At 55.3% G+C, this 22993-nt stretch overlaps 8 protein-coding genes across 8 annotated transcripts; 4 read left to right on the top strand and 4 right to left on the bottom strand.

Moving 5' to 3' along the window:
* Window positions 1-2404: 2404 nt before the first annotated feature.
* Window positions 2405-3944, top strand: JN550_001369 (uncharacterized protein; the record flags this gene model as incomplete). Its single annotated transcript, XM_049312312.1, has 3 exons — window positions 2405-2657; window positions 2726-2938; window positions 3079-3944. 3 exons carry the CDS (start codon window positions 2405-2407, stop codon window positions 3942-3944), a joined length of 1332 nt encoding a protein of 443 aa, XP_049177275.1.
* A 410-nt stretch (window positions 3945-4354) lies between these two features.
* Window positions 4355-6431, bottom strand: JN550_001368 (uncharacterized protein; the record flags this gene model as incomplete). Its single annotated transcript, XM_049312301.1, has 2 exons — window positions 4355-5895; window positions 5966-6431. The coding sequence occupies 2 exons, from the start codon at window positions 6429-6431 to the stop codon at window positions 4355-4357; spliced, it is 2007 nt and encodes a 668-aa protein (XP_049177274.1).
* Window positions 6432-7979: 1548 nt separating this feature from the next.
* Window positions 7980-8863, top strand: JN550_001367 (uncharacterized protein; the record flags this gene model as incomplete). The annotated part of the gene is made up of 4 exons (XM_049312291.1): window positions 7980-7994; window positions 8275-8541; window positions 8605-8737; window positions 8793-8863. The coding sequence occupies 4 exons, from the start codon at window positions 7980-7982 to the stop codon at window positions 8861-8863; spliced, it is 486 nt and encodes a 161-aa protein (XP_049177273.1).
* A 774-nt stretch (window positions 8864-9637) lies between these two features.
* Window positions 9638-12585, top strand: JN550_001366 (uncharacterized protein; the record flags this gene model as incomplete). Its single annotated transcript, XM_049312280.1, has 7 exons — window positions 9638-10841; window positions 10905-11277; window positions 11752-11792; window positions 11857-11863; window positions 12012-12192; window positions 12326-12436; window positions 12499-12585. 7 exons carry the CDS (start codon window positions 9638-9640, stop codon window positions 12583-12585), a joined length of 2004 nt encoding a protein of 667 aa, XP_049177272.1.
* Window positions 12586-13700: 1115 nt separating this feature from the next.
* On the top strand, window positions 13701-15116 carry JN550_001365 (uncharacterized protein; the record flags this gene model as incomplete). The annotated part of the gene is made up of 4 exons (XM_049312269.1): window positions 13701-13703; window positions 13857-14024; window positions 14153-14567; window positions 14686-15116. 4 exons carry the CDS (start codon window positions 13701-13703, stop codon window positions 15114-15116), a joined length of 1017 nt encoding a protein of 338 aa, XP_049177271.1.
* A 386-nt stretch (window positions 15117-15502) lies between these two features.
* On the bottom strand, window positions 15503-16262 carry JN550_001364 (uncharacterized protein; the record flags this gene model as incomplete). The annotated part of the gene is made up of 2 exons (XM_049312258.1): window positions 15503-15838; window positions 16011-16262. 2 exons carry the CDS (start codon window positions 16260-16262, stop codon window positions 15503-15505), a joined length of 588 nt encoding a protein of 195 aa, XP_049177270.1.
* A 1367-nt stretch (window positions 16263-17629) lies between these two features.
* On the bottom strand, window positions 17630-19441 carry JN550_001363 (uncharacterized protein; the record flags this gene model as incomplete). Its single annotated transcript, XM_049312247.1, has 4 exons — window positions 17630-17668; window positions 17726-18977; window positions 19047-19197; window positions 19282-19441. The coding sequence occupies 4 exons, from the start codon at window positions 19439-19441 to the stop codon at window positions 17630-17632; spliced, it is 1602 nt and encodes a 533-aa protein (XP_049177269.1).
* A 1840-nt stretch (window positions 19442-21281) lies between these two features.
* On the bottom strand, window positions 21282-22765 carry JN550_001362 (uncharacterized protein; the record flags this gene model as incomplete). Its single annotated transcript, XM_049312236.1, has 2 exons — window positions 21282-22141; window positions 22192-22765. The coding sequence occupies 2 exons, from the start codon at window positions 22763-22765 to the stop codon at window positions 21282-21284; spliced, it is 1434 nt and encodes a 477-aa protein (XP_049177268.1).
* Window positions 22766-22993: the final 228 nt, after the last annotated feature.

Below are 22993 nucleotides of genomic sequence, written 5' to 3'. Positions count from 1 at the left end.
ACAATGGCATGGCAGCCACGCAATTACACGATGCCAGGCGTGATTGCGACTTCAGAATCCATGCCATACACAAGCCAGGAACCACACATGATTGCTTCAACGTCTAGCAAGCGTGCTCGTATACTTCTACTCACGCTATCTTCGCTGTGCCTTTCTCCCCGTCTCGCCGCAAGGTATCTCCAGATCGTATATGTAAACAGGTATCATTCATCCCCGACTGCGTCTACAGTGGACACGCATTGCAGACCTTCACGATGCATCACGGCTGGCCGCGACTGACGCCCCTGCAGTAAGCATGTAGCTCTCACGGCTGTTTGATCTGACAATCGGGTGACTCGGATTCATTGCACGACATCTTGGGGTCAGATCGATGGCCATGCCTGAGTCCATGGCAGCCACGATCGGGAATTCTCCGTGGGATTCCCATTCGCCGTTTTGACCGTCAAGTATCCAGATCCTTGGATGGCTCCCATGTCGGTCGCTCACATCCTTGTCTAGAGTGTCGACAGGGTAGAATGCCATAGTCTTCAGGGAGGGGTGGCCCTCCTACAGCCCTGGCTAACCGGCGGATACCAGAGTAAGGGCGGAGCGGGCCATCAAGGATGCCGAGATACACAGTAAGTATCACTCTCAGGATCTTGGTCCACCGGTGGAGGAAACGCTATCGGACCATGAGCATACTACTCCCCGGGCGCAGCGGTTCACGGACGTGGAAGGGAAGGTAGTGAGTCACAGATGCATGTTCTGGCGCTGAACCCGGTGTGATCCACGAAGAACCGACAGCAGGAATGTGGATACAGGTTTAGTGCGGATTGATAGTGGTAATGTGCTGACAGAACAGGAGAGGCTCACGAAGGAGTTGGACAACAGCAAGGGGTGCTTGATCTCATGAGAACCACAGTCTCTGTGGCAATATAAATCAGTGAGCTCTCGGATATAATGAAATACGCCGGAATATTCAGTGACGGACTCAAGTTACGAAGTACAGCTCCACTTCGGTATGCTCCATGGAAGCGCCTTCTAAATCGAAGGACGATGGTTTATACAGTTATTCATTGCCCAGCTCATCGAATGGACGCACACAATTGGCTGCCACTCGCAAGCCGAGCTGCGTTGGATATCCAAATCCGGCAATGCCCACGAGATCTTGAACTGTACCGTAGTAGTCTACAATACAGCATATCGAGCAGGGGTTCATACCTACCTACCTATGGATGTAACTTACTGTACATAGCAGTATCTAATGAACAGGCCAGTTGATAGTACTGGTGGAGGACGACCTAACGACCTGGCACGGATCCACACTTCTGCATAGCGACCCTTCCTAGCTGCGTGTTAGCCGGTCATTTGTTCTTAGTATCCAGTATGCACTTTGCATGGTGGATTGTATGTGGCAGTCTTGCCTGGCCGGAATATCCGTATCCGTATCTGCACGCGTAAACCTTGTGATTTAGCCCTACTAAGGCCCAAGCCAGTCTCTGGCGTGCTCCGTCCGTTGTCTGTTGTTGAAGGGAGGGGTTTTGTGAAGTCTCAAGCTGCAAGCAAGACAGACAGACACGACTATGCGGGCAGGCGCTTCGAGAGCCCGACACAGTGGATAGCGCTTGAGCTGATTCGCCGGCGTGCGCCCCCGTGGCTCGGCTCCGTTTCCCACCGTCATCCCTGCCCACGTCTCGCGTCGGGCCCCATTGTGTCACCCGACGTATCACCAGCATCACGACCACGATCCATGTCCCAAACACCGTGTCCCTCTCGATATCTGGGGCGATAACAAACCACGCCGGCTGCCCATTGACATACGATGATGACCGTCACGCCGATGACCACAGGGTAGACTGCACCAGCACGCCGCTCTATGGCCAAAGCCGACGTAGCTACGACGAACCTGCTTGCATCATCCCGGGGATGACAGGGCCTACCAAGGTACATCGACCGCGACAGAACCCCCCTGGCATTTCTCAGCCTCGTCGCGTCAAATCCCAAGTAACAGGTTAGCTCAGTCGCGACACTTGCACCAACTCAGTGTGCCTCTAGAAGCTCTATCATTTTCGACAGAGCCATGTGGCTAGGACACCCAAAAGAATAGCGCTTTGAGCAGGCGACAACCAATCTATAGGCCAGGAAGCAGCTAATGCCAGGGTCTTGTTCCAGTAGCTACGTACGTAGGACACCCGGCCCGCGCCGCAGAAATAATTGCTTGTGATTATCGATTCTCGGCTGCCAATAGATCCTACACCCCGCAACAACGTCGAGTGGTTGATGTGACTCGGAGACGTTCGGTCATCCGCTACCTCCTATTTGTCCAGGTACGCCGGGACCCCAGGATAGAAGGCCAACACTTGTGGCGTCGTGTGGCATCCCAACCCACTGCATTCATGGTCGGATCGTCTGAAATTTGTCGAGAATGAATAAGGAGGCAGCACACCGCGGGCAGAGGCGGGAGGACAGCTCAAAGAGCGACGGGCTTCCGGGCAACACTGTCCAGCCAAAAGCTCCCTCGAATACAGACACAGAGATGCATGGGCATGACACTGCAGAGAATCAAGCAAAGGCCCTGGTCATCCTCGACGCCTGTAACCGACGCGATATAGCTGACCTCAAGGATCTTGCTGCCACCAAAGGAGGCTTCCTCTCTGATGCTATTCGCCGCCAGGCTTGTGAGTTCCCTCGCCCCGCTACACATTTCTGTCTTGATCAAGTGAGGCTCACGGTGATACTCATGCAGGGCCCATCCTACTTGGATCTGCATACCCTGCAGCTGCGGCTAGTTCGGATGAGGGGAAGCCACCCTTGGACAAGGCCGCAGAAGCACACCAACAGAACGTTGCATCTGGAGCGACCGAGGCACACGATGGGCCGTGGTCAGAGCTGCCGCGGCACCGGGACGAGGATCAGGTCCGCCTCGATGTCGACCGGAGCTTCATATATTACCCACATGGTATGTCTACCCTTGGACCGCCCTCCTATGACAAGGCATTATATATCTACCGGCATCGAACCCTTGCCCTCCACCGTCCAGGGAACCTCTTTGTGCGCCCGCGCCGCTCTCACGACATGCTGACCATCTTGATCGTGTAGACCAGTCCCAAGCCCAGCTCGACTTGAAGAAAAGTGAGCTCTCAGATCTCATCACGGAAACCCTCCGACGGCATCCACACTTGTGCTATTTCCAGGGCTACCATGACATTTGCCAGGTCTTCTTGCTGGTGCTGCCGCCGGCCTTGCGCCCAAGCGCCGTAGCTCGTCTGTCCGCCCTACGCATCCGGGACTTTATGCTCCCGAACCTGGCCCCCGCCATCTCCCAACTCCGCCTGATCCCCGACATCCTCTACGCGGTGGACCCGGCGCTCTGCCGGCATCTGTCGCAGACGGAGCCCTTTTTCGCCCTGTCAGGCACCCTGACCATGTACGCCCACGACATCCAGTCGTACAGCTCGATCGCGCGGCTGTTCGACGCCCTTCTGGCGCGGGGGCAGGTCTTCAGCGTCTACATGTTCGCGCAGATCGTGCTGAACCGGCGCGGCGAGCTCTTCGACACGCCCGCCTCGGAGCCCGAGATGCTGCACTCGATCCTGTCCAAGCTGCCGCAGCCCCTCGACCTCGAGCAGCTCATCGCCGACACGGCCACCCTCTTCGCCCGCCACCCGCCCGAGAGCCTCCGCGCCTGGGGCCGCATATCAGGCGCCAGCGTGCTGAAGACGGCCCGCGACGTCGAGGTCTGCGCCGCCCAGACCCTGGATGACGGCCGCCGCTTCTTCGACAGACAAGTCAAGGAGCTGCAGTGGGCCGAGACAAAGGAGAAGATGCTCAAGACCATGTGGGCATACCGATCGCCGGCTAAGGGCGTCGCGCTCGCCGTCCTCATCGGCGTCGCTGCTATATATCTGCGGAAATCCCCGAGTGTGTTAGGTTATCTTGCCGCATTCTGGTCTAGGTTCAGTTGAACCAACTTTTGCTTCTTCTATTTTTGTATTCAGATAGACTTGGGACGGGGCGGGCTTAAAAATTACAATATACCAAAGGGATAGTCGGCGGCCAGACATTGGAGTTTGGCGGAGGATATATAGACTCCTTTGACCGTGCTGGCGCAAGACCGACTGTACAGAGTACAGCTACTAGATTAGAAACGAGGGCAAACGCTTGTAGTATACCCAAGCAGACCCTGGAACTCAAAAGATGGCAGAGACGGAACGCAGGCAAATTCAAATCTGATATCTCATAAAATATGCTATTTCCTCTGAGCGCCTATGGTAAACTCCCTGCGGCCTTGCACAGCTGCTGTAGTACTTCGAGAATGAGGCATTGGAGACCTACAACTCCTTCCCTCTACGGTCCCAAGCTTTGCGAGCGGGCTCTAGTTGGCCTCCTGGAACGCCGTCTTCAAGCCCTCGAAATGCTCTTGCTCCTCGACGGCCAGCTTGCCGGCCGTATCGCTGATGATGGTTAGGATCAAACTGTAGTTGTTGTAGAGGAAGCGCTCCCTTTTGCGGCGATCGGCGCCCCACTGGCCGCTGTACTTTGTGAGGAAGGCCTCTATCTCGGCGCGCAGGCGGCGCAGGCTGCTGACGACGGGCTCGTCGTCGCCGGCCTCAGCGCTGAGGGCTAGGACGCCGTGGACCAGCTGGCCGAAGCGCTGCGTGGTGACGTGCGGTGCGGCGCTGAGTTTGGCCAGCTCGGCGCGGGCGGGCGGGCGCGTCGGCAGTGCCGTGGTCAGCGCGCGCACCGACTCGCAGTGCGCGTCCATGACGACCTGCAGGCGCGGCCAGAGCAGCATGGCGGTGCCGTTGATGTAGTTGTCGGCCGCGGGGACTTTACGCCGCTGCAGCGAGAATTGGTTGTGCTGATTCAGGCGCACGGAGAGGAGGAGCCCGAGGGCATCGTATGTCTCTGAAACCAAGAATTTGGTCAGAGACTGACCCAGGGCGAAAGTAGGCTCGAAGATGTAGGTGAAATTTCGCGAGATTGTAGCATAAGAGAGAGCCGGGGAGAAGAAGGAGGCCAGAAAGGTGTACTCGGCGGTTGCGTTATCGACGAGCGCGAGGTTGAAATTCCGAAAGGGAACTTCGAGGTAGTGGAAGCTGGCATCCTCCTCAGCCAAGTAGGAGGCCAGGGCTGTGTGGTCCTTTGTTCTCAGCAGCTCAACGCGCCGTCCCAGGTTGAAGGCATCATGTGGGGGGCCCGCGATCTTGGAAGAGCCAAGCACAGTACCTTTCCGCGACGTGTCTTCATTACCCAGCACGTCGGTCTTGTCTAGTGCATGCAGCTTGATCTTCTTCAGGGCGGTTTCGTACCGCGAAAACTGGTTGTGGTAATACCAGCGCATGGTGTTCTGATAAGCCAGGCATATCTCATCGGCAAGGCCGGCATGGTGCTTGTGTAGGAAGGAGTAGAGCTCCTTGAATCGGAGGAAGTTGTTCTGTTGGATGATTTGGGCGTTGATCTGTGGCGATCGTAGTGCCTTGATCTGGGCCACCAGAAAGTCCCGTATCCTCTCTGTGGCCTTTTGGACGAGTTTCTCTAAGAGCGGCCCGAGATCTTGCAACCCCTTTCCAGAAGCGGACGCCGCGGCTTTCTTATGCGCAGCAGCTCGCCTGTCTATTTCGGCCAAGGCCTTGATCCATGCATCGTCGATATGGCCATCGACTATCTTGGAGACCACGACAGGCGACACGCTTATCTCCTCCACTATGGGGCCGAGCCCCTTTTCGACTGCTTTTCGGTTTTCTAACCGGACATTGAGAGCTGTAGACCGCGCTTGGAGTGTCTCGATATCGGCAGATACGGCTGCTAGATCATTCCTGAAGCTCGTCAGGTTCGTCTCGACCGAGCTTAACACTTCGTCACACGCCCGGATGGATCTGTGCAAATCCTCGAACTTGGTTTTATCTCGTTCATCTAAGGTCCCCGGGGTAAGCTACTATACGCGCGAATACTTTCAGATGCAACGGGGAGCAGAATCACGTACATTGCTCGACAGATTGCGGCCTATGTACTTCGGTACTCCCTTCGTCTGACGCTTTGGACAGGGCGAAGGCACTCAGGGTCAGGCCTCCAAAATCAAAGTCCAAACCCAAGTCTTCATGTGTAATAACCGTGCCGGCATCGTCGGTACTGGGCGTCGCTTCGCCTCCCAGCAACTGATTCAATACTTTGACAGGATCTGGGCCGCCGTAGGCCGTCGTCGATTGCTTCAAGGCCGAACCGTTTGCAGCCCTCCGTGAGGAAGCCAACAGGGAGGAGGTCGAGGAATCGTTCGAGGCCAGCGACAGTGACGAGGACCTTGGGGTGAGGCCGGGGCGCTGTTGGGATGTGATGTAGGGCCCGAGACCGCTGGGTGTCCTCCGCGCCGGCACCGGGGAGTATGCGCGGCTTCCTGGCTGCGACGAGGATGGCGATACGGACGTCTGGCCAGCTAGACGATCGAGCCACATGTTGGGTTGTTGGCGGTCACGGGCCAGTTCGTCGCATGACTATCGGGTGAGGGCGGGATCTGGAACGGCGTCAAATATCCAAAGCCCGCTCAGGGCGCGTGGATCATGAGCAGTTGACGGCAGTAACACGTTGTCGCAACCGCAGATGGGTTTAGTATGCTATAACACCGTCAAGCTGTCCACTGACGATGTCGCAAGGCGGCACATCAGCCTCCCCTTAGCAGCGTGGAGCTGGGCCTCCTTGATTGGCTGTCGCGGGGGTTGCATGCCGAATGGTTGGCTATTAAGCCCCTGAAAGGGCAGCACCCTGGGGAATGCTAGGGGCACAGGTACACAGTAAAGGCAAGGTGGCAGCTGGAGCAGCTCTAGACTGGCGCTAGGTAGCTACCAATGAATAGAACTGCGCTTTGCCGTTTTCTATCAAGCGACTGGGAGTTATCCGCCTGCGGGACACAAGCGCTTGGGGATCTCACTAGACTGCACATACACACACACACACACACATACACACACACACACACATACACACACACACACACGCGTGCACCGGGTCTCGTGTCATGCCAGGCCGAAATCATGAAGCTGTCAGTCAGGCTCCCAAGGCACATCCCCGAGCTGAGCTGTCTGCGACTTGTCATCGATCTGTAGCGTCTTTGTGGATAGAAGACAACATAACTAAACAACAGAATAATCCAGGCCTTGACGGTGTCTGCCGTGGCCTGGCCCGAGAGGTAATGGCAGACTAGAACCATCCCTCAGAGCAGTCGTGTCGATACTGATCAGGAGGTAAGGTTACATGCATATATACTTGAGGGCGAAAGTTACCTAGGTGTGTGTTAGTGAAGGCTGTAAGCTGGATCAGTCGATGCTGGGCGAAGCTTCCCGTGTGCCGTGCGGGTGCAATGGCAATTGATGTGCCAGCCTCCAACGCAAACCCGGCATTTGCAGTTATGTATGCTATTGTTTGTGCATACAGTAAGTGGCTAGTTGCCAACGGGTACAGATAATTCCCAAGGCCACAAGGCTCCAAGGCATGGAAAACAACCCTTCCTCACGTAGGTAAAAAGGCCGGTCGCATCTAACCGAGTGTGTTCGTCTGAGACGCCCTGCCTGGGGGGCAGGTCCCGACCGCTCTGTCTGCAGAGCCAAACCCACTTGATTTTTGAGATTTCCGTGCTGGGCCACCCGGGCACCTGCTGAAGGGCACCCAGGGCCGCCCAAGGCCGCGCTTCCCAGGGCTCCTGGGGCCTGCTGGGCCTGCTTGGGCCTGCTGGGCACCGGTCTCCGCGAGAATGTCGTCCTGTCCGCCCCACCCTTAGCTGCAAATCTAGGCGCGTCCATTGGCTGGCCGCTGCCTCTCCCGTCTCTAAATTTTTATTCACTCCGCCCACCAAAGCAGCACACACGCCTACTTCTACCTCTCCTCTCCTCCCACCCGACCACAAACTTCTCTTCTTTGGGAATTGGACATTGTCGCATCCGTTTCACTCACTCCCTCGCCTTCGACCTTCCCATCCCAAACCTCGTTCTTCGCTTCAGCTAGTCAAGATGGCCGACGCCGATGTAAGTCAGCCCTCATCTCGCACCCCGTCTCCCTTCCCACCGCAATTCGTGGAGGAGGAGGGGAAAAAACCCACCCCGCATTCATGAGTCCGACGACCAACCCCGCGATGCTTTTTCTGCCCTGCCCTTGCCCTCGACTGCGTTGCGCTGCGCTGCGTGCGACGCTGCTCGCCCGGCCGGCCACCACAGCGCGACGCTCCATCGGCCACACGTCCCCATTAAATCTCCATCGTCGTCAGCCATCGGAGAGCTCAAATTACTAACACGGCATCCTCTGCAGCATGAGCACACCTTCGAGTCGGTTGACGCCGGTGCGTCGACCACTTTCCCCATGCAGTGCTCGGCCTTGAGAAAGAACGGTTTCGTCGTCATCAAGAACCGCCCCTGCAAGATCGTCGACATGTCCACCTCCAAGACTGGCAAGCACGGTCACGCCAAGGTCCACTTGGTCGCCATCGACATCTTCACTGGCAAGAAGCTTGAGGAACTTTGCCCCTCCACCCACAACATGGATGTCCCCAACGTCACCCGTCGCGAGTTCCAGCTCGTAAGTCGTCCTGCGTGCCGCTAACTGAACCCCCCCAAACTTGTATCTAACCGTCCCTCGCAGCTCGACGTCTCTGACGATGGTTTCCTGTCCCTCATGAGCGAGGATGGTGAGACCAAGGATGATGTTCGCGTTCCTGACGGTGAGATCGGCGACAAGATCAACCGTCTCTTCGTCGAGGAGGAGAAGGACACCAGTAAGGATCCAGCTCTGGTCGTTTGCGCGATGCAGTGTTTGCTAACGTACCGCAGACGTCGTCATCTTGACTGCCATGGGTGAGCAGGCTGCCGTCGAGGCCAAGGAGGCTCCTCGTGGCTCTTAGATTGCCTGCCTCGGCAGCGCATGATCTACGCCGGCGACCTTGCATTAATAGCATCGGCGACTACACCTCTGTCAATATAACAGGTGCCAGGTGTGAAGACGACAACTTTCCGGGACATTGCTGGTGCCATGGACACTATGGGGCCTAAACCCCCCCTGTGGTCGTTGCGTAGATGGGTTCTATCTGGACACTGACACTTATTTCTGCTGGGTATATGATATGACGTTGAACGCCCACAGTTTCCCCCTTTTTTCCTTGACGTACCGTCTTCCCCCTACCATCTTTTCTGTCACGAAGCGACGAGCATATCAGAGGATGAACCAAAAGGGGTCCGTTTGACCGGTAAACTTGTCCTATAGAATCCACAAGTTACCCACGAGCAAAATTACTGTGCCTCTGCTTGATTGTACCATGTGATGTGTGTAAAGCTGTGATCAATCAAGGGTGCCGTGACCTACTTTCTGTCTGGTCATGACTGCAATCTATATGAATATGATCGCAGTCGACCCAGAGTGCGGTATGCGCGACGATGGCGCAGAAAACTGGCTTAAGTTGCGTGTTCACCTATTTATCGAAACAAAGTAGCTGTATTTCCGAACGTTGCCCAAGTCAGCGACTACATTAACTAGCCTAATTTGCGCAAGAATCCTTCCAATGAGTATTCCAGCAACACTTCATCCTGAGCACTAGGCACGGACGCTTTTGGCCTTAGTTTAGTCGCCCGGTACAATCTCGTCGTGTCAAGGTCCACTGTCACATCCTATACCATACATTATGGCGCCTTCTTCCTACCATCGCATGCGACCTCCTGAAAGGTGCGAGGAGTGCTCTACTAAGCTCTGGTATGAGCAGGAAGGACTTCGCTACTGCAAGAACGGCCATCAGCTCGAGGGTTTTGCATCCCACGATGCCGGCGAGGATGAATACGGAACAACGGGGAAGGTGACCAAGGCTAGAAAGGAGAAGCGGCAGAGAGCAGCGGTGAAGCTGGAGGGTCCCGAAGGCAGGAAACTGTACCTCGAGATATTGCAGCTCATCATCCGGAAGCAGCTCTTATGGCTGGTGCGGGAAGAGAAAGGATTCCCGAACGAGCTGGAGTCGGTCGTCCGGGGTCTGTGGACGTATCTGCTGGGACTGCCGATGATGGCGGATGGCACTGAGGGTCCGGAGACTGACGAGGCGACGAGCGCGAGCGAGCCCGAGGACAGCGATGCGTCGACGAGCTCGCGATGGGCTATTGAAGGGTCGAGGAGGTCGCCGGGCCTTGTACATACCCTGGCGCTATGTTATCTAGGTTGCATTGTCCTGCGACTTCCCGTCAGGATGGGAGACTTCCACGAGTGGGCGATGAAGGGCGATATCGAGTTTTTGGCTGCCTTCAACGGCATTCCGCAGCACGTCAAGGACCGTCTGCCGGCCAAGTATCACAGAGCACTGCAAGTTCGAGATCACATCAAGCGGGGCAAACTGCTTGCTACCGCACAAGAGCTTGCGATCACACTCAACGTTCACGCCGAACTCAAACTCCCGCCACTGAACTACGTGCCGATTCTGGTGGATTACATTCAGCAACTCACCTTGCCGGTCGAGATCTACTTCATGGTCAAATGCCTCTCTCAACTTCTCGAGGCGGATTTCGGGTTTCCTGACGCAAATTCTAAGCGGGTGCGCGCCATGGATAACCCAGAAGTATTACTCATTACCTTGGTCGTCGTGTCGACGAAACTACTGCATCCTCTTGACGGCGTCCAGCGTCCGCCCATTAGCGAGGGTGACCCAAGAACGACGCAAATCAACTGGGAAGAGTGGCGAAAGACCAGAGAGCAGCCACCGCAAAAATCGGAAGACAAGCTGGAAAGAGGAACGGAGCACGAGATAACCGCGAATGAAGCGCTGACGATGGACAAGCAGAAGATGGATGATTTCATGGACTGGTTCGAGAGGATGTGGATCACGCAAGGTGATGATGAACCCAAAAGTGAGCAATGCCTTCACGTTGAAAGAAGCAGAGAGAATTACTTGGACCCTAACATTTCTACAGCACCTGCCTTTATCCGCCAGCCATTTCAAGAGGACAGCAGGACAGCAGGTGAACTGGATATGGCTGAACAGCCAAACGATAATGCCAATATCAAAGAACGCTACAAGGCTTTACATGCAACTATGCGGACAGTTGAGCCACAGCCAGACACAGCAGGTGGCAAGAGAGCTGCCCGTGACTACTGTCCGGTGTGGCGGACAGAAGACGAGCTGCCCGAACATGCAAAGGCTTTCTACGGAGTAGCAGCAGAGTTGGCCGCAATATCGGTCCAGGCCTTGTTGATGGCTGCTCTACAAGTCGAGAGACGCCTGGAGATATGGTCTGCTAGGAAGTTGAAGAAGGACAAGATCGGGCAGTCACAAGAACACGCCGAGTATGCAGATATCAAGGGCAAGGGGAGGGCAGTCCTTCTATAAGATAGGCATGGAAGGGCGGCGTGGCGCGATTCTGTTTCGATGGACATCTAGATACCCAGATTACTTTTCTCTTGTACAACATTACACATGTCAATGCAGACTGCGCAAGCATATCGGCTCAAGCTGTGATAGCGGCAGCCATCCATGAACCGCACTGGACGGTGATTGAGGTCTGCGGGTCGCCCCGGGGTCCATCGTTTACCTCGCTCAGTACGGTATTACGTTAGTGGTCCTACAGTGGCTTCGAGCACCGAGCCAGGGAGGACAAGGCCGAAGCTCGGATTTGATTGGCACCTAAGATAAATTCACTCCTCTTGCCCGCGAAACTGCCAGGCCCCACACCCACCAAGTCACCTGATCCACCTAGGGCAACCATTTTCCTCTCAATTTCACCCCACCGGAACTTTTTTGCGAGAGGCGACATCACTCAGACTTCCCATCACCAACAGCAATTCATCGAAGACCGGCAAAAGTAAGTCGCAAACGTCCGCCATCGCTTGGAAAGTGACAGTATGCTAACATATCCGTGCCTGCAGTGCAGATGTGAGTTTTCTAGATCCCCCTCCCGACCAATCCACCCAATCCAGCACTCCGAACTGGCCAAACCCGCGAGCCGCCCGACACAGGAAAGGACAGGAGATGTGGGATTAGACACAGTGGCACAGAGGTACTGACATGGCCCGACTCGCAGCTTCGTGAAGACCCTGACGGGCAAGACCATCACCCTTGAGGTGGAGTCTTCCGACACCATCGACAATGTCAAGTCCAAGATCCAGGACAAGGAGGGCATTCCCCCGGACCAGCAGCGATTGATCTTCGCTGGCAAGCAGCTCGAGGATGGCCGCACTCTCTCCGACTACAACATCCAGAAGGTACGTGGACTTCTCAGGCACTCGCAGGACCGAGATACTATGCTCTACAAGGGTTTCGACTGGGTTGCGTAGAGATTCTAAAGGACGGGGGACACCATCATTGCATCGGCCGATACTGACTATTTCGTTACAGGAGTCCACCCTCCACCTGGTCCTCCGCCTCCGTGGTGGTATCATCGAGCCCTCGCTCAAGGCCCTGGCCTCCAAGTTCAACTGCGAGAAGATGATCTGCCGCAAGTGCTACGTAAGTTGCCTCTGCCTTTCGGGCTTGGGCGTTCTGTCGCAGCTAACGCGAATGACCTACAGGCCCGTCTTCCCCCGCGAGCCACCAACTGCCGTAAGCGCAAGTGCGGTCACACCAACCAGCTCCGACCCAAGAAGAAGCTCAAGTAAACGATTCGCTTTATTTCATCTCCCCGGCGTACTTGGTTTTGGCATCATGACACAGATCGGAAGGGTGGAGGTCCTCGGTACCGAGAGCAACTCGACTGGTTCATTTCATGGCTTGGGCATGTGTGCGGAAATAGCATCGTCTAGATAGGAGACAATCAAGCTATGATACGATCTGAAAGACTTGTTTCTTTTTGAATGCCGGCCACGCATCACGATGGGAGTTTGGCTCAGTTGGGTTTCGTCTCTCTAAAAGCGATTGAGTGTTTGTCCAGCGATGGGTGTTGCAAGCACGTATTCGAATACATGGTGCGCAATTCTCTACCGTACTTCTCCTCGTCGGGAGCACCAAAAAGAAACTCCTCGCGAACTGCTGTTGACTTTCCTCGATCATGACGGTCAAGCTTGTCCAACTTTCGCATCTCAATAAGAAGCAGCAGCAGCAGCAGCAGCAGCTCCTCTTCCTCCACCACCACGGCAGACGTTGCCCATGATCACAAATACCAGAAAGGATGAGGTCCATTGCAGGGTTGAGAGCGTGTTTATGGGCGCCTGATTCATCTAGGTCTCAGAATTGGCCGCATCGTCTATGTCAAGGTTCATAACAGTAAACCGTCAACAGGTCCTTCACACGAGACACAAGGGCCCGCGTGCTCGTTTAACCACAGCTCATGGTAGCCTAGAGGTGTTAGCATCCGTCTGTTATCCGTCCCGGCCGTTGACGGTGTGTGAGCGCACATGTCTCGGTGGAAGGCCAAAGGTACCCCAGTACGCACAAGTATTCACAAAGAAACCGTGATGGCGACGTTTAAGCATTACCCAATTGGCAATGCTGAAGTGCTAAAGAAAATGCGCAGTTTTTGGATCAGCCACCTGTATTCGTTGTATCTGGCGGAGACTTCTTATACAACCGACCAGCGACAGGTAGATGTTACACCCAAAGTCCATTTCAGATCATTCACCGTGTCAAGTCTTCTTGAGCAACTGCGTGAATGGCTCGACCAAGTATAACCTTCTGCACATTCCCAGATCCTCCCGTTCTGTCTCTCTGATTTGGCCACGATGGATCAGAAAGAGGAAGGACTTGAAAAATGCAGCACGCGTCGTAAAGGCTCATAATGGTAACTTACTGTACCTAGGTCTTGAAGGTAAGTCGCAGGGGTCGGTGTTGGGACCAATTAGAAGCGCCCGCCAGTCACTGTAACTTACTACGCTACGAATGACACGGGTAAAGCCCGGGCTGCTTCCGTGGCCTCTAAGCTCCAGGTAGACAGCTCCAGCTCAACCCATCGCAACCACCACGTACCCCAGACCAGGCAAACACCACCACGCAAGAGCGCATTGAAGGCTCGCCGAAACCTGCTGCCAGTCGCCTCCGAACAGCCAGTGTCCTCAACATGTCTGGAGCCGGCTACGATGCCGTCGTAGACGTAGATGACGAGGTAGGCATCCCACCCGGAGCTCTTGCATCTGGCGCTGCCTCCATGGCCGTCCAACCATGAACCATGAAGGCATCGATAGCAAAGGCATGACGACGGACTGACGTGCTGACGCAACGCGCAACTCCCAGGGCGACCTCGGACACACCGACCTCCAGGAGGACCTCGAATTCCACAACTCGACCTTCACGGCGCCGTCCAACAGCACGCGCAAGGGCGGCAGCGGCGGCGGCGGCTCCGGCCTGCCACCCCCGGCGACGGCGGGCTCGGGGTCCGGGTCGGGCTCGTCGAAGCGGTTCCTGTGGTCGCTGTCCTTCTACGCGCAGTTCTTCGACGTCGACACGTCGTCGGTGCTGGCGCGCTGCTGGGCCGCCCTGTACCCGCGCGCCAACTTCCTCGACGTGCTCGAGGGCAACCCGGACCTGTACGGGCCCTTCTGGATCGCCACCACCGTCGTCTTCATCCTCTTCATGGGCGGCACCATCAGCCAGTACCTGGCCTCCACGGGCAACGGGCCCTTCGTCTACGACTTTACGCTGCTAAGTGGTAGGTTTTCTCTCTTTCTACTTCGTTTCCCTCCGTGTTGGAGCCTTCATTCTGGGTATAGGGGAGAGTTAAGGGGAACGTTATGGGGCACAAGCTAACGACTATGGAAATAATGCAGGCGCCGCCGGTCTCATCTACGGCTACACCCTCGTGATCCCGATCCTCCTCTTCGGCGCCCTTCGTTATTTCGGCTCCGAATCGGCGAACCTGCTCGAGTGCTGGGCGCTCTACGGCTACGCCAACTTGATCTGGATCCCCGTGGCCCTGATCAGCTGGTCGACCATCCAGCTCCTCAACTACCTCTTCGTCGGCATCGGCTTTGGCCTCTCGGTCGCCTTCCTGCTGAGGAACTTCTGGCCCGTGCTGAGCGCCACCGACCGCCAGACGAGCAAGGTGCTGCTGATCCTGGTCGTCGCCTTGCACCTGGCGCTGGCCATCGCCATCAAGGTTCTGTTCTTCAAGGCCGGGAGCCCGGCGCCGATCCAGAGTGAGCCCAAGGAGCCCGCAGAGGGTCCCGGGGCAATGTTGCGACTCATGTTACGCCTATAGAGTGTCTTGACACGGCGCGGGCCGGACCGGGTCACGGGAGCAGCGATATGTAGGGTGTAGCTCAGCATGCTTAGGGGCGTCTTATGGAATTTTGTTTTTGATTTACAGACTTGTAACATTAGATATGGTCTTTATATGGATACCAAGCCTCAGTATAAACTGCCCCATTGCTCTTCTTAGGCCCTGCCCACAGTGATGTCACTTCTGATCTCGGCAGACAGGGCAAGCTCCTGATAACATCGTGCAGTGACATGATCCGCAACGTCTTCATCGGACGAGCCTCTTGGGCAGTGGCTGTGGTTGTGACTGTCTTCTAAATGCCAATCCACGACTCGCTGACCAGAGTCCCCAGAGTCCCCTCTCCTCGCGCCTCCACCTCCCCCCCTTCAAGACCGCTCGATCTCCCCACCCTTGCCGGCCCAATCGATCCAGCTGCCGGGGTACTCGCCGACGCGGGTCCAGCCGGCGTCGCGCGCGATGCCCGCGGCCGCGCGGCTGCGCACGCCGGCCTTGCAGTAGAAGACGACCTCGTCGACCTTGCCGGGGCGCTCGAAGCCGAAGCGGTCGGCGAACTCGTCGTCGGCGATGTGGAAGCTGTCGGGCGCCGTCGTGATCGGCACGTTGACGGCCCCCGGGATCCGCCCCGTCGACGCCAGCTCGCCCGGCTCGCGCACGTCGACGATGGTCAGCGGCCGCGAGGCGTCCTTGGAGAGGGCGCGGATCTGTTTGCGTGGTTCACAGGTTGTCAGTCACATCGTGTCTAGGTCTAGGGTCTGTGTCCCGGTGCACTGTAGAGGCCGGGCTTTATGACGTCGGTGTACGTGTGTTGGTCGCTACCGTTTCTTGTGGTATGCCAGGGGGAGTGGCTGGAGAGGAAAACGAAAGAGCGCATACCTCTTCGAAACTGTAGATCTTGCTCCCCGTCGCCGACTCGGAGGACCACCGCACGCCGCGCTGGGAGGAGGATGACGATGCTGTGACTGCCGCTGTCGCCCGTGCGGACGGCCGGGTGCTGAGGACCAGAGGCCGTGAAGCTTGGGATGCCGAGGTCGCAAAGCTGCGTAGAGCTGTTGGTGCTGCGGCGCGGGGCGTCAATTGGGAGCTCGTGCGCAGGGCGGCGCCGAGGGAGATGCGTTTCGCCGCCATGGTGCCGGGTTCGTGGGATGTAGTTATGAGGTTGTGCTGATCAGAGTATGGGTCTGATTTGCTCGTTCACGAAGCGTTGAGCTTCTGACGCTACGGATGGCCCAGGTACCAACTAGTTAACTACCCATATAATCCCATTGATATGCGCATTCTCGGCATCTCCACTTAAAGCACATATCATAGGACGCAGCTACCTACCATTGGTCTTTCAGCAAGGAGTTTCAAAGCTAACGATGGGAAGGTGGTTCTGATTGAGTGCATTCGTTCGCCTACTAATGTGCCAATTGATACGGATGATGCGGTAACTTAGCTGCTCAGTAGCGATTGCGAGCGCGCCTCGGCCCCCAAATGACGTGGATATTGCGTGGTATAGCTTGCGCCGCCTATACCTTCACAAGCCCGATCCGTTGCTTCTTATTTATGTAGCCACCCACGTGTAGGACAGCAAAGTTCCCAGCTATGCTACCAGGAATACCACCACCAGCGGCGTCCGAGATTCGCGATCTCATGGCCCGCGGTACGTGTTGTTCTACGAGTTGGACCCCCCAGAGCAGTTACATCTGCCGGTCCGATGCACCCCTTTGTTAATCACCGTGTGGACTTGTTGAAAGGAGACATTGCGGCGTCCGCCACGGCCGTCCGACTCCCTGTCTGCGTTGGGCACATACGTCAATCAGTCGCTTCTCTTCTCGGCATCTGGCTCTGTCTCGAAGGACTCCCTCTTTCTGGCGGCTGAGGCTGCTTCGCTCATTTCTGACATACCTGGCGAAGCACGCCCAAGCATCGCTGCAGATCGGCCCCAAGGTTGACCCCGCGATGGTGAATCCACTGATGACAAGTATTGTTGTCAAAGCCGATACCTCGCATCGAGGCTGGGTGACATCTGTGGCAGTCATCTTGGCTGTTGCGTTACCAGGGCAGAAGAACTTGTCGCCCTGGGCATCTCTATCATGAAGGGCGCTGAAGTACTTCTGTAGTCAGAGGCTCTAGGGTGTGATTCACTGCATGCTGATCCGTCTTTAAGAAGTCCACGAGGTACCATGACAGGATGGTAATCCGAGTCCTCATCGAAGTCGATATGGTATCACTACGTGGTATCCAAACCACTACGATGGTGGAACCGCGCCATAAGTTCATTTTACTTTATTCATCTCGTTTCGTCAGCTGCTGCCAACGTCGAAGTACCTCCCACCCAATCCCATTGTCTCTCTCTCTCTCTCTTCCCCAAACTTTTCTCAAGTATATACAGTATACGGATTACAATTATTCTAAGGGTTGGTAGTCTGTCATGATGTTTGATAGAGCCTAAAACGATGTTGCGCTCCTTCAAAGGCAGTGGTGTGGAATTATCAAGGTGTTCCAGTCGCTTACCACTTTCGCTCCTCCATGGTCAACGGGCAGTCGTCCTGGGGAACAAGTTAGCATACTTGTCTTTCGCTTATAGTCAAAGTGACTGGACTCACCTCAGGGAAGATGGTAGCAAACACCTTGATGTTCTCGGAAAGGGGCGTGGCGTGGTGCTTCCAGTCAAGCAGCAACGAGGCCTTGCCGAGGCAGAGGGCCAAGTTGAGCTGGGCGTAGTGCTGGCCGAGACAGTAGTGAGGGCCAGTGCCGAAGACCAAGTAGTTCTTGGCGCCCTTCTCCTCAGCATCGCCGCTGTAGTAGCGCTCAGGGTCGAACTCGTCGGGGTTCTCGTACACATCAGGGTCGCGGAGAGCCATGTAGGTGGTAGGGATGACCATGGCACCCTTGGGCACGGTGTAGTCCTCGGTGATGGGGAAGGCCTTCTTGACCTTGTAGGGCACCATCAGGACGGGAGGGCGGTATCTCAGGAGCTCACGAACGACGGCGCGGGTGTAGGTCATGGACTCGAGCTCGTCCAGAGTGACGGCCGCGTGGATGTCGCCCTTGCGGGTCTTCAGGTTCTCCTCACGGACGCGGTCCAGGATCTCGGGGCGCTGAGCCATGATCTGGAACATGTTGGTGACAGCGCTGCTGGTGGCGTCCTGGGAAGCGAACAGGAAGGTAAAGATGGTCTGGGAGATCTCGAAGTCGGTGAACTCGCGGATCAGGGGCTGAGGCTTCTCAAGTCCCTCGGTCGACAGTCCCTTCTCGGTCGCCTCACGCCACTTCTTGGAGGCAATCATATCCTTGACCCAGGCGTCCATGATACAGGAAACCTCACCACCAGCGGCCATGCGAACCTTGGCCTTGGCGGCGCACTTGGCGAACTCGTCCATGACCATAGCAGCAGCCTTCTTGCCGTACCAGGTCTTGGTGTAGGGGATGATCAGGGGGAAATTGACGAGCTCGAGAGCAGCCGTAACGAGGAAGTAGTCGTCCGAGATCTTCTTGATGGCCTCCTGGGAGATGTAGTAGCCGACGAAGGTACGGCACGAGACGTCGGTCATGAGGTCACGGAAGTGAGTCATGAAGGGGACTGGCTTGCCTCCGGCTTCCTTGGTGACCTGAACATACTTCTTGAACTCGGTGTTGTAGACCTCTTCCTGACGGGGCAGGTAGCATTCCAGAGCCCTGCGGGTGAAGAGTCCGTTGAGGCCCTTGCGGAAGTCGACGTGCTCCTTCCCGTCCAGGAAGACCCAGCTCTTCTCTCCGAGGATCTTAGTGGCGACATCAACAACGCATGGCTTCACGAAGGCGGGCGAGTTGAAGACCTTGCGGGACAGGTCGCGAGTGGATGCAATGACAACGAATCTGGAGGGGTAGACAGTCAGCGGCGGCTCAGATAAAAACAGGGAAACGGGAACGGTAGAGAAAACTTACTTGTGGAAGACAGAGACGCAGCTAAGAGGGCCGCTCTTCCATTTGGCGTAGTACTCCTCGAATTTGGGGTTCACGGACTGGAGGAAGGGTCCAATGAAGGGCTCCTTGAAAGCAGGGCCGACAATCGACCCTTTTTGCGTCCAGTAGCTGACTGCATTGCGAGGTTCGGTTAGTCACGAAGTCTCCTGGACTTGTTGCTGGCCGGAGCGAGCAGCGGAGGAGGGGGGGTACACACTCTGATCGTATGCGACAGCAAGAGCCAGCAGGGTGACGACCCAGGTGAGGATGCCGGCGTTGGCGACCTTGTCGACGACATAGTCGAACTGGGGAGGCAGGTTGACGGCGGGGAACTTGTCGGCCAGAGGCGACGTGAAGCTCGTCGCGTTCGTAGCCATGGTGGATGACGGAGTCCTGGGTAGTGGGCGAAAGCAGTGACAGGTGCTCCTGGGGAATGTCTGTCGGGTGGTGGTGTCGCTCGCACGCGAAAACAAATCGTGACCTATCAGGGCTCTTTGCGACAGACTAAAAAAGAGAGAGTTCAGGAACCAGATCTGCCCAGATAAGGTTGAGGGGGGAAGAGGGTGACGGGAGAACGTCTCGCGTGTTGGAGCACCTCTTCACCAGCAGTCAAGGAGAGACAGATCCTTCAACTGGCGAGTCTCGGGAAAGAAAAGATGAAGCACCAAGAGAGAAGGTGGGAAGGTGTCGCTCCCCCGGGGACAAGAAATTACTATTATCTCCTATCGCCCTAGGCGAGGCAGCGCGAGGCGAGTGAGCGAGCGACAGGAGGGGAGGGGACCCCGACCAGGCCTACCACACGCCCGCCCCAGCGGCGCAAATAATCATCTACAGCACGGCAGGCCGAACTACTGGTTGACTGCCGCAAATTCCCTAGTTACCACCTTGAGGCGCCCAAGGGGGGTTGTATTTCGTTGATCGCACCCTTACCCACAACAGGTTACACCCGGCTCGAGCGGGCTGCTAGTACAGCGCGACAGTCCGACGACCAGCGCTAGAATCTTGTCTGTCGCCCCGTGTCTACATAGTAGTTATGTATCTCCGCAATGGCACATCTCACTTATACCACCGGCCATGCCATCAATGGGAAACAAAACTTTACTCCGAGTTCCCGGCTCGTCGTCTTCGACGCTCTCGGCGTGGAGGGGCGGCCTTCAAACTGCGGCATCGATTCACGGCGTTAAAAAGAGCTCTGACCTACCCCACCCGATCGATAAACCTGCGGAAATGCTGGCCGTCTGATTCGCCCTGGGAGCAGCCGCTTAAGCCTCCGGTCTGGCGTGCTTCCGAGGACTAGGGGAACACGCCATGTCGTCCCAGGATCCGCCCGCTTTCAAATCAGAGTCTTCAAGATCTCATTTGCTTTTAGGAGCTCAGAGGAGCCCATCGTAAGTTTTACAGTACAGAGCAGGTCCAACAAACGTGAGATCGGAGTCGTCTCGAAGCCAGCCCGGTCTGCTTCTACCCTCTAGAAAGTGCCACTTTGTGCTCCCGTGGACGAACAACGGTTTTGGCAGGGTTCTTCAACAAAAATCCTTGAATTGGCCAATCGAGAGCCTCCCACCCCTTTTTGTCCCACTCACCGCTTCTGCACGACATTTGCGGCCTAACACGAATACGACCGGCCAAACATCGGTTCATTCTATGAACTGGAAGGTGAGTTACCGACGTTACTCGCTTGTTACGCAGTAACCAGGTTATCAAATACTACATAACCGCCAAGGTCGATGGTTATCAAGCAAGTCTTTGATGAAACCACAAAGATAATTGCACAGTGAGCGAGATATTATGTGGCCTGAAGCAGATTATTCTGTGTAACTTTTGTTACTCATGACAAGAAAGAAGAAATCAATCCGTGTCGTTCAGTTCGTTAAATTCATAAGTACATAAAGACCACCGGTATGTGCAGCAATATAGCTGCTTCTCCTCTGAGCCTCTCACCCTGCGAATTTCTATATTCACGACCGCTACACGGCCTGGAACTCATCCGCCAGACTACTGAGTGTCTTGTCGGCCAGTTTCAGCTATGAAAATATCCTTGATTCGGTTGGTGGCCACTTCTCTCCCTGATCAATGCCGCATTGGTGCAATTTGGATTCTGGCCAGTATTTGCTTTGCCTGCGTGATTTGAGGCAGCCTTTCGACTGAAATACTCCTCTCACCCGTGTAGCAACTTGGCTCGCCAGTCGGTATGCCTCATGATGTCGGTGTTCCTGTTCAGCCTGCGCTGTTACGTACTTTCCTAGGCTCCCAGAAGTGGTCCCAAAAGTTCTTCAAGCGAGCGGAAACTGGCGAGGCATCCCAAGGGATTCTTGCGCGATACAACAGGCCGTAGGTGATGCACAGGCAGGAGAAAGATGCAGCAATCCATATCCACGATGTTAGTCTGTCCTCGAATTCCTGCAACTCGTCAGCAGTGTACCGTTCAGTCTTGATGCCACATACGACAATGTTCATTCCGAATATGCTGGCGACAAACGTCACGGGGATGAAGAAGAAAGCAAGTTGAGTGAGCTTCCCGATATTCTCAGCTTCCTGTATGGCCTTTTGGCTCTCAATGATGCTCATTGTAGACATGAGCGTCTGAGTAAACCCATCAATGCGCTGCTTAGTCGCTGCTACCGTCTCTCGTACGTAATGCAAATTTTCTTTCATGCTTGCATCATCCGATAACCTAAGTTTGGATTGCGTGTAAGACAGAAAGTGTTCGAGGTGAAAACAGTTGGTGCTCAACTCAGTCAACTGATTGCTAATATCAGACACTTGATTGTCACCCTCGATGGAGAGATCAGCGGTCTGACCAGCGCCCTCACTGGGGCTTTTACTCAAAACATGTCGTACGAGCCTTTCAAGCGCGACATTCAGTTGGCAAATCACGGTATACACGTCTGACATAGCGACTTGCCCCAGGAACTGGATGAGACCCGTCATGGCCAACACCTTGTTGTCGCGATCTACCAAGTCCAGAATTCGCGAGCGAGTTTGCCAAATCTCTTGAACTAATCCACGATTTGAACTTTGACTGCCATAGAGCTTAGTGTATGGGGCCCGAAACTCGTCGTTGAATAGGAAGACACCTATCTTTCGCGAATCAGCTCTTTGTAGAGGTGGTTATAAGAACAGTCACAAATGAAAGTGATGCGGGCCAAAGCCATACCAATGTTTACTCCTGTGCGTGACGTATGATAGTAGAATGTACAGCTGGTAACAGTTATGAAATGATATGTGTCACGGGATTTATCGGCGTCCAGTATGCTGTTAAGATAATCCCATTCGAACCGCCGTTTGTCTTTCTGACTAGACTCACTGGACTTCTTATACACGTTTTTCAGAATTCGGAGTGACTCTTCTTTTATGGAATGCAATATCGGCCACGAGGCGATGAACAACTGGTCGTGCAAAGCAGAAGCGCCTCGGTCAATCAGGTGATCTGCTGAGGTTCTGGTGGTGAATGCTTCTGGTGGAAAGTTGAGGCAACTGTCCCGAAGTGCATTTTCGAAGGTTGGGTGTTTGCTGCCCTTTTCAGGATAACGAATCAGTAGCAACACGGTCGCTCCTGATAGCAATTCAGGCGGCGGCGCTGAACTAGACCATGGGCATTTTTCGAAGGTGTCAAAATCCATGCGGCCATACATCACCCCTTCTCTGCTCTTGATCTGGATCACCTCCGGATCCCTACCAACGGGCGGAGAAGCCGACATGACGACTTGAACTATTCAGAGACGATTTGCACGGTTGCGGAAGATGAGGATTCTGGTAGTTTGAAGAGGGGAAACTGATCTTGTCTGTGCTACCACATGTAGCTTGCACACCGGTTCGCTTATATATGTATCACACGTGTCACCTGAGATCACTCTTTTTGTGATCCTACCGAAGGAATAAGCCCGAATCTCCGGTGAGAGATGCATTTGGTCACATATTGACACGAT

The sequence above is a fragment of the Neoarthrinium moseri genome (assembly GCF_022829205.1).
Source record: "Neoarthrinium moseri strain CBS 164.80 chromosome Unknown scaffold2_Wmoseri_CBS_16480, whole genome shotgun sequence".
NCBI lineage: Eukaryota > Fungi > Ascomycota > Sordariomycetes > Amphisphaeriales > Apiosporaceae > Neoarthrinium > Neoarthrinium moseri.
The sequence above is the reverse complement of the archived record's forward strand: the minus strand, read 5'-3'. Positions and strand labels throughout refer to the sequence as shown.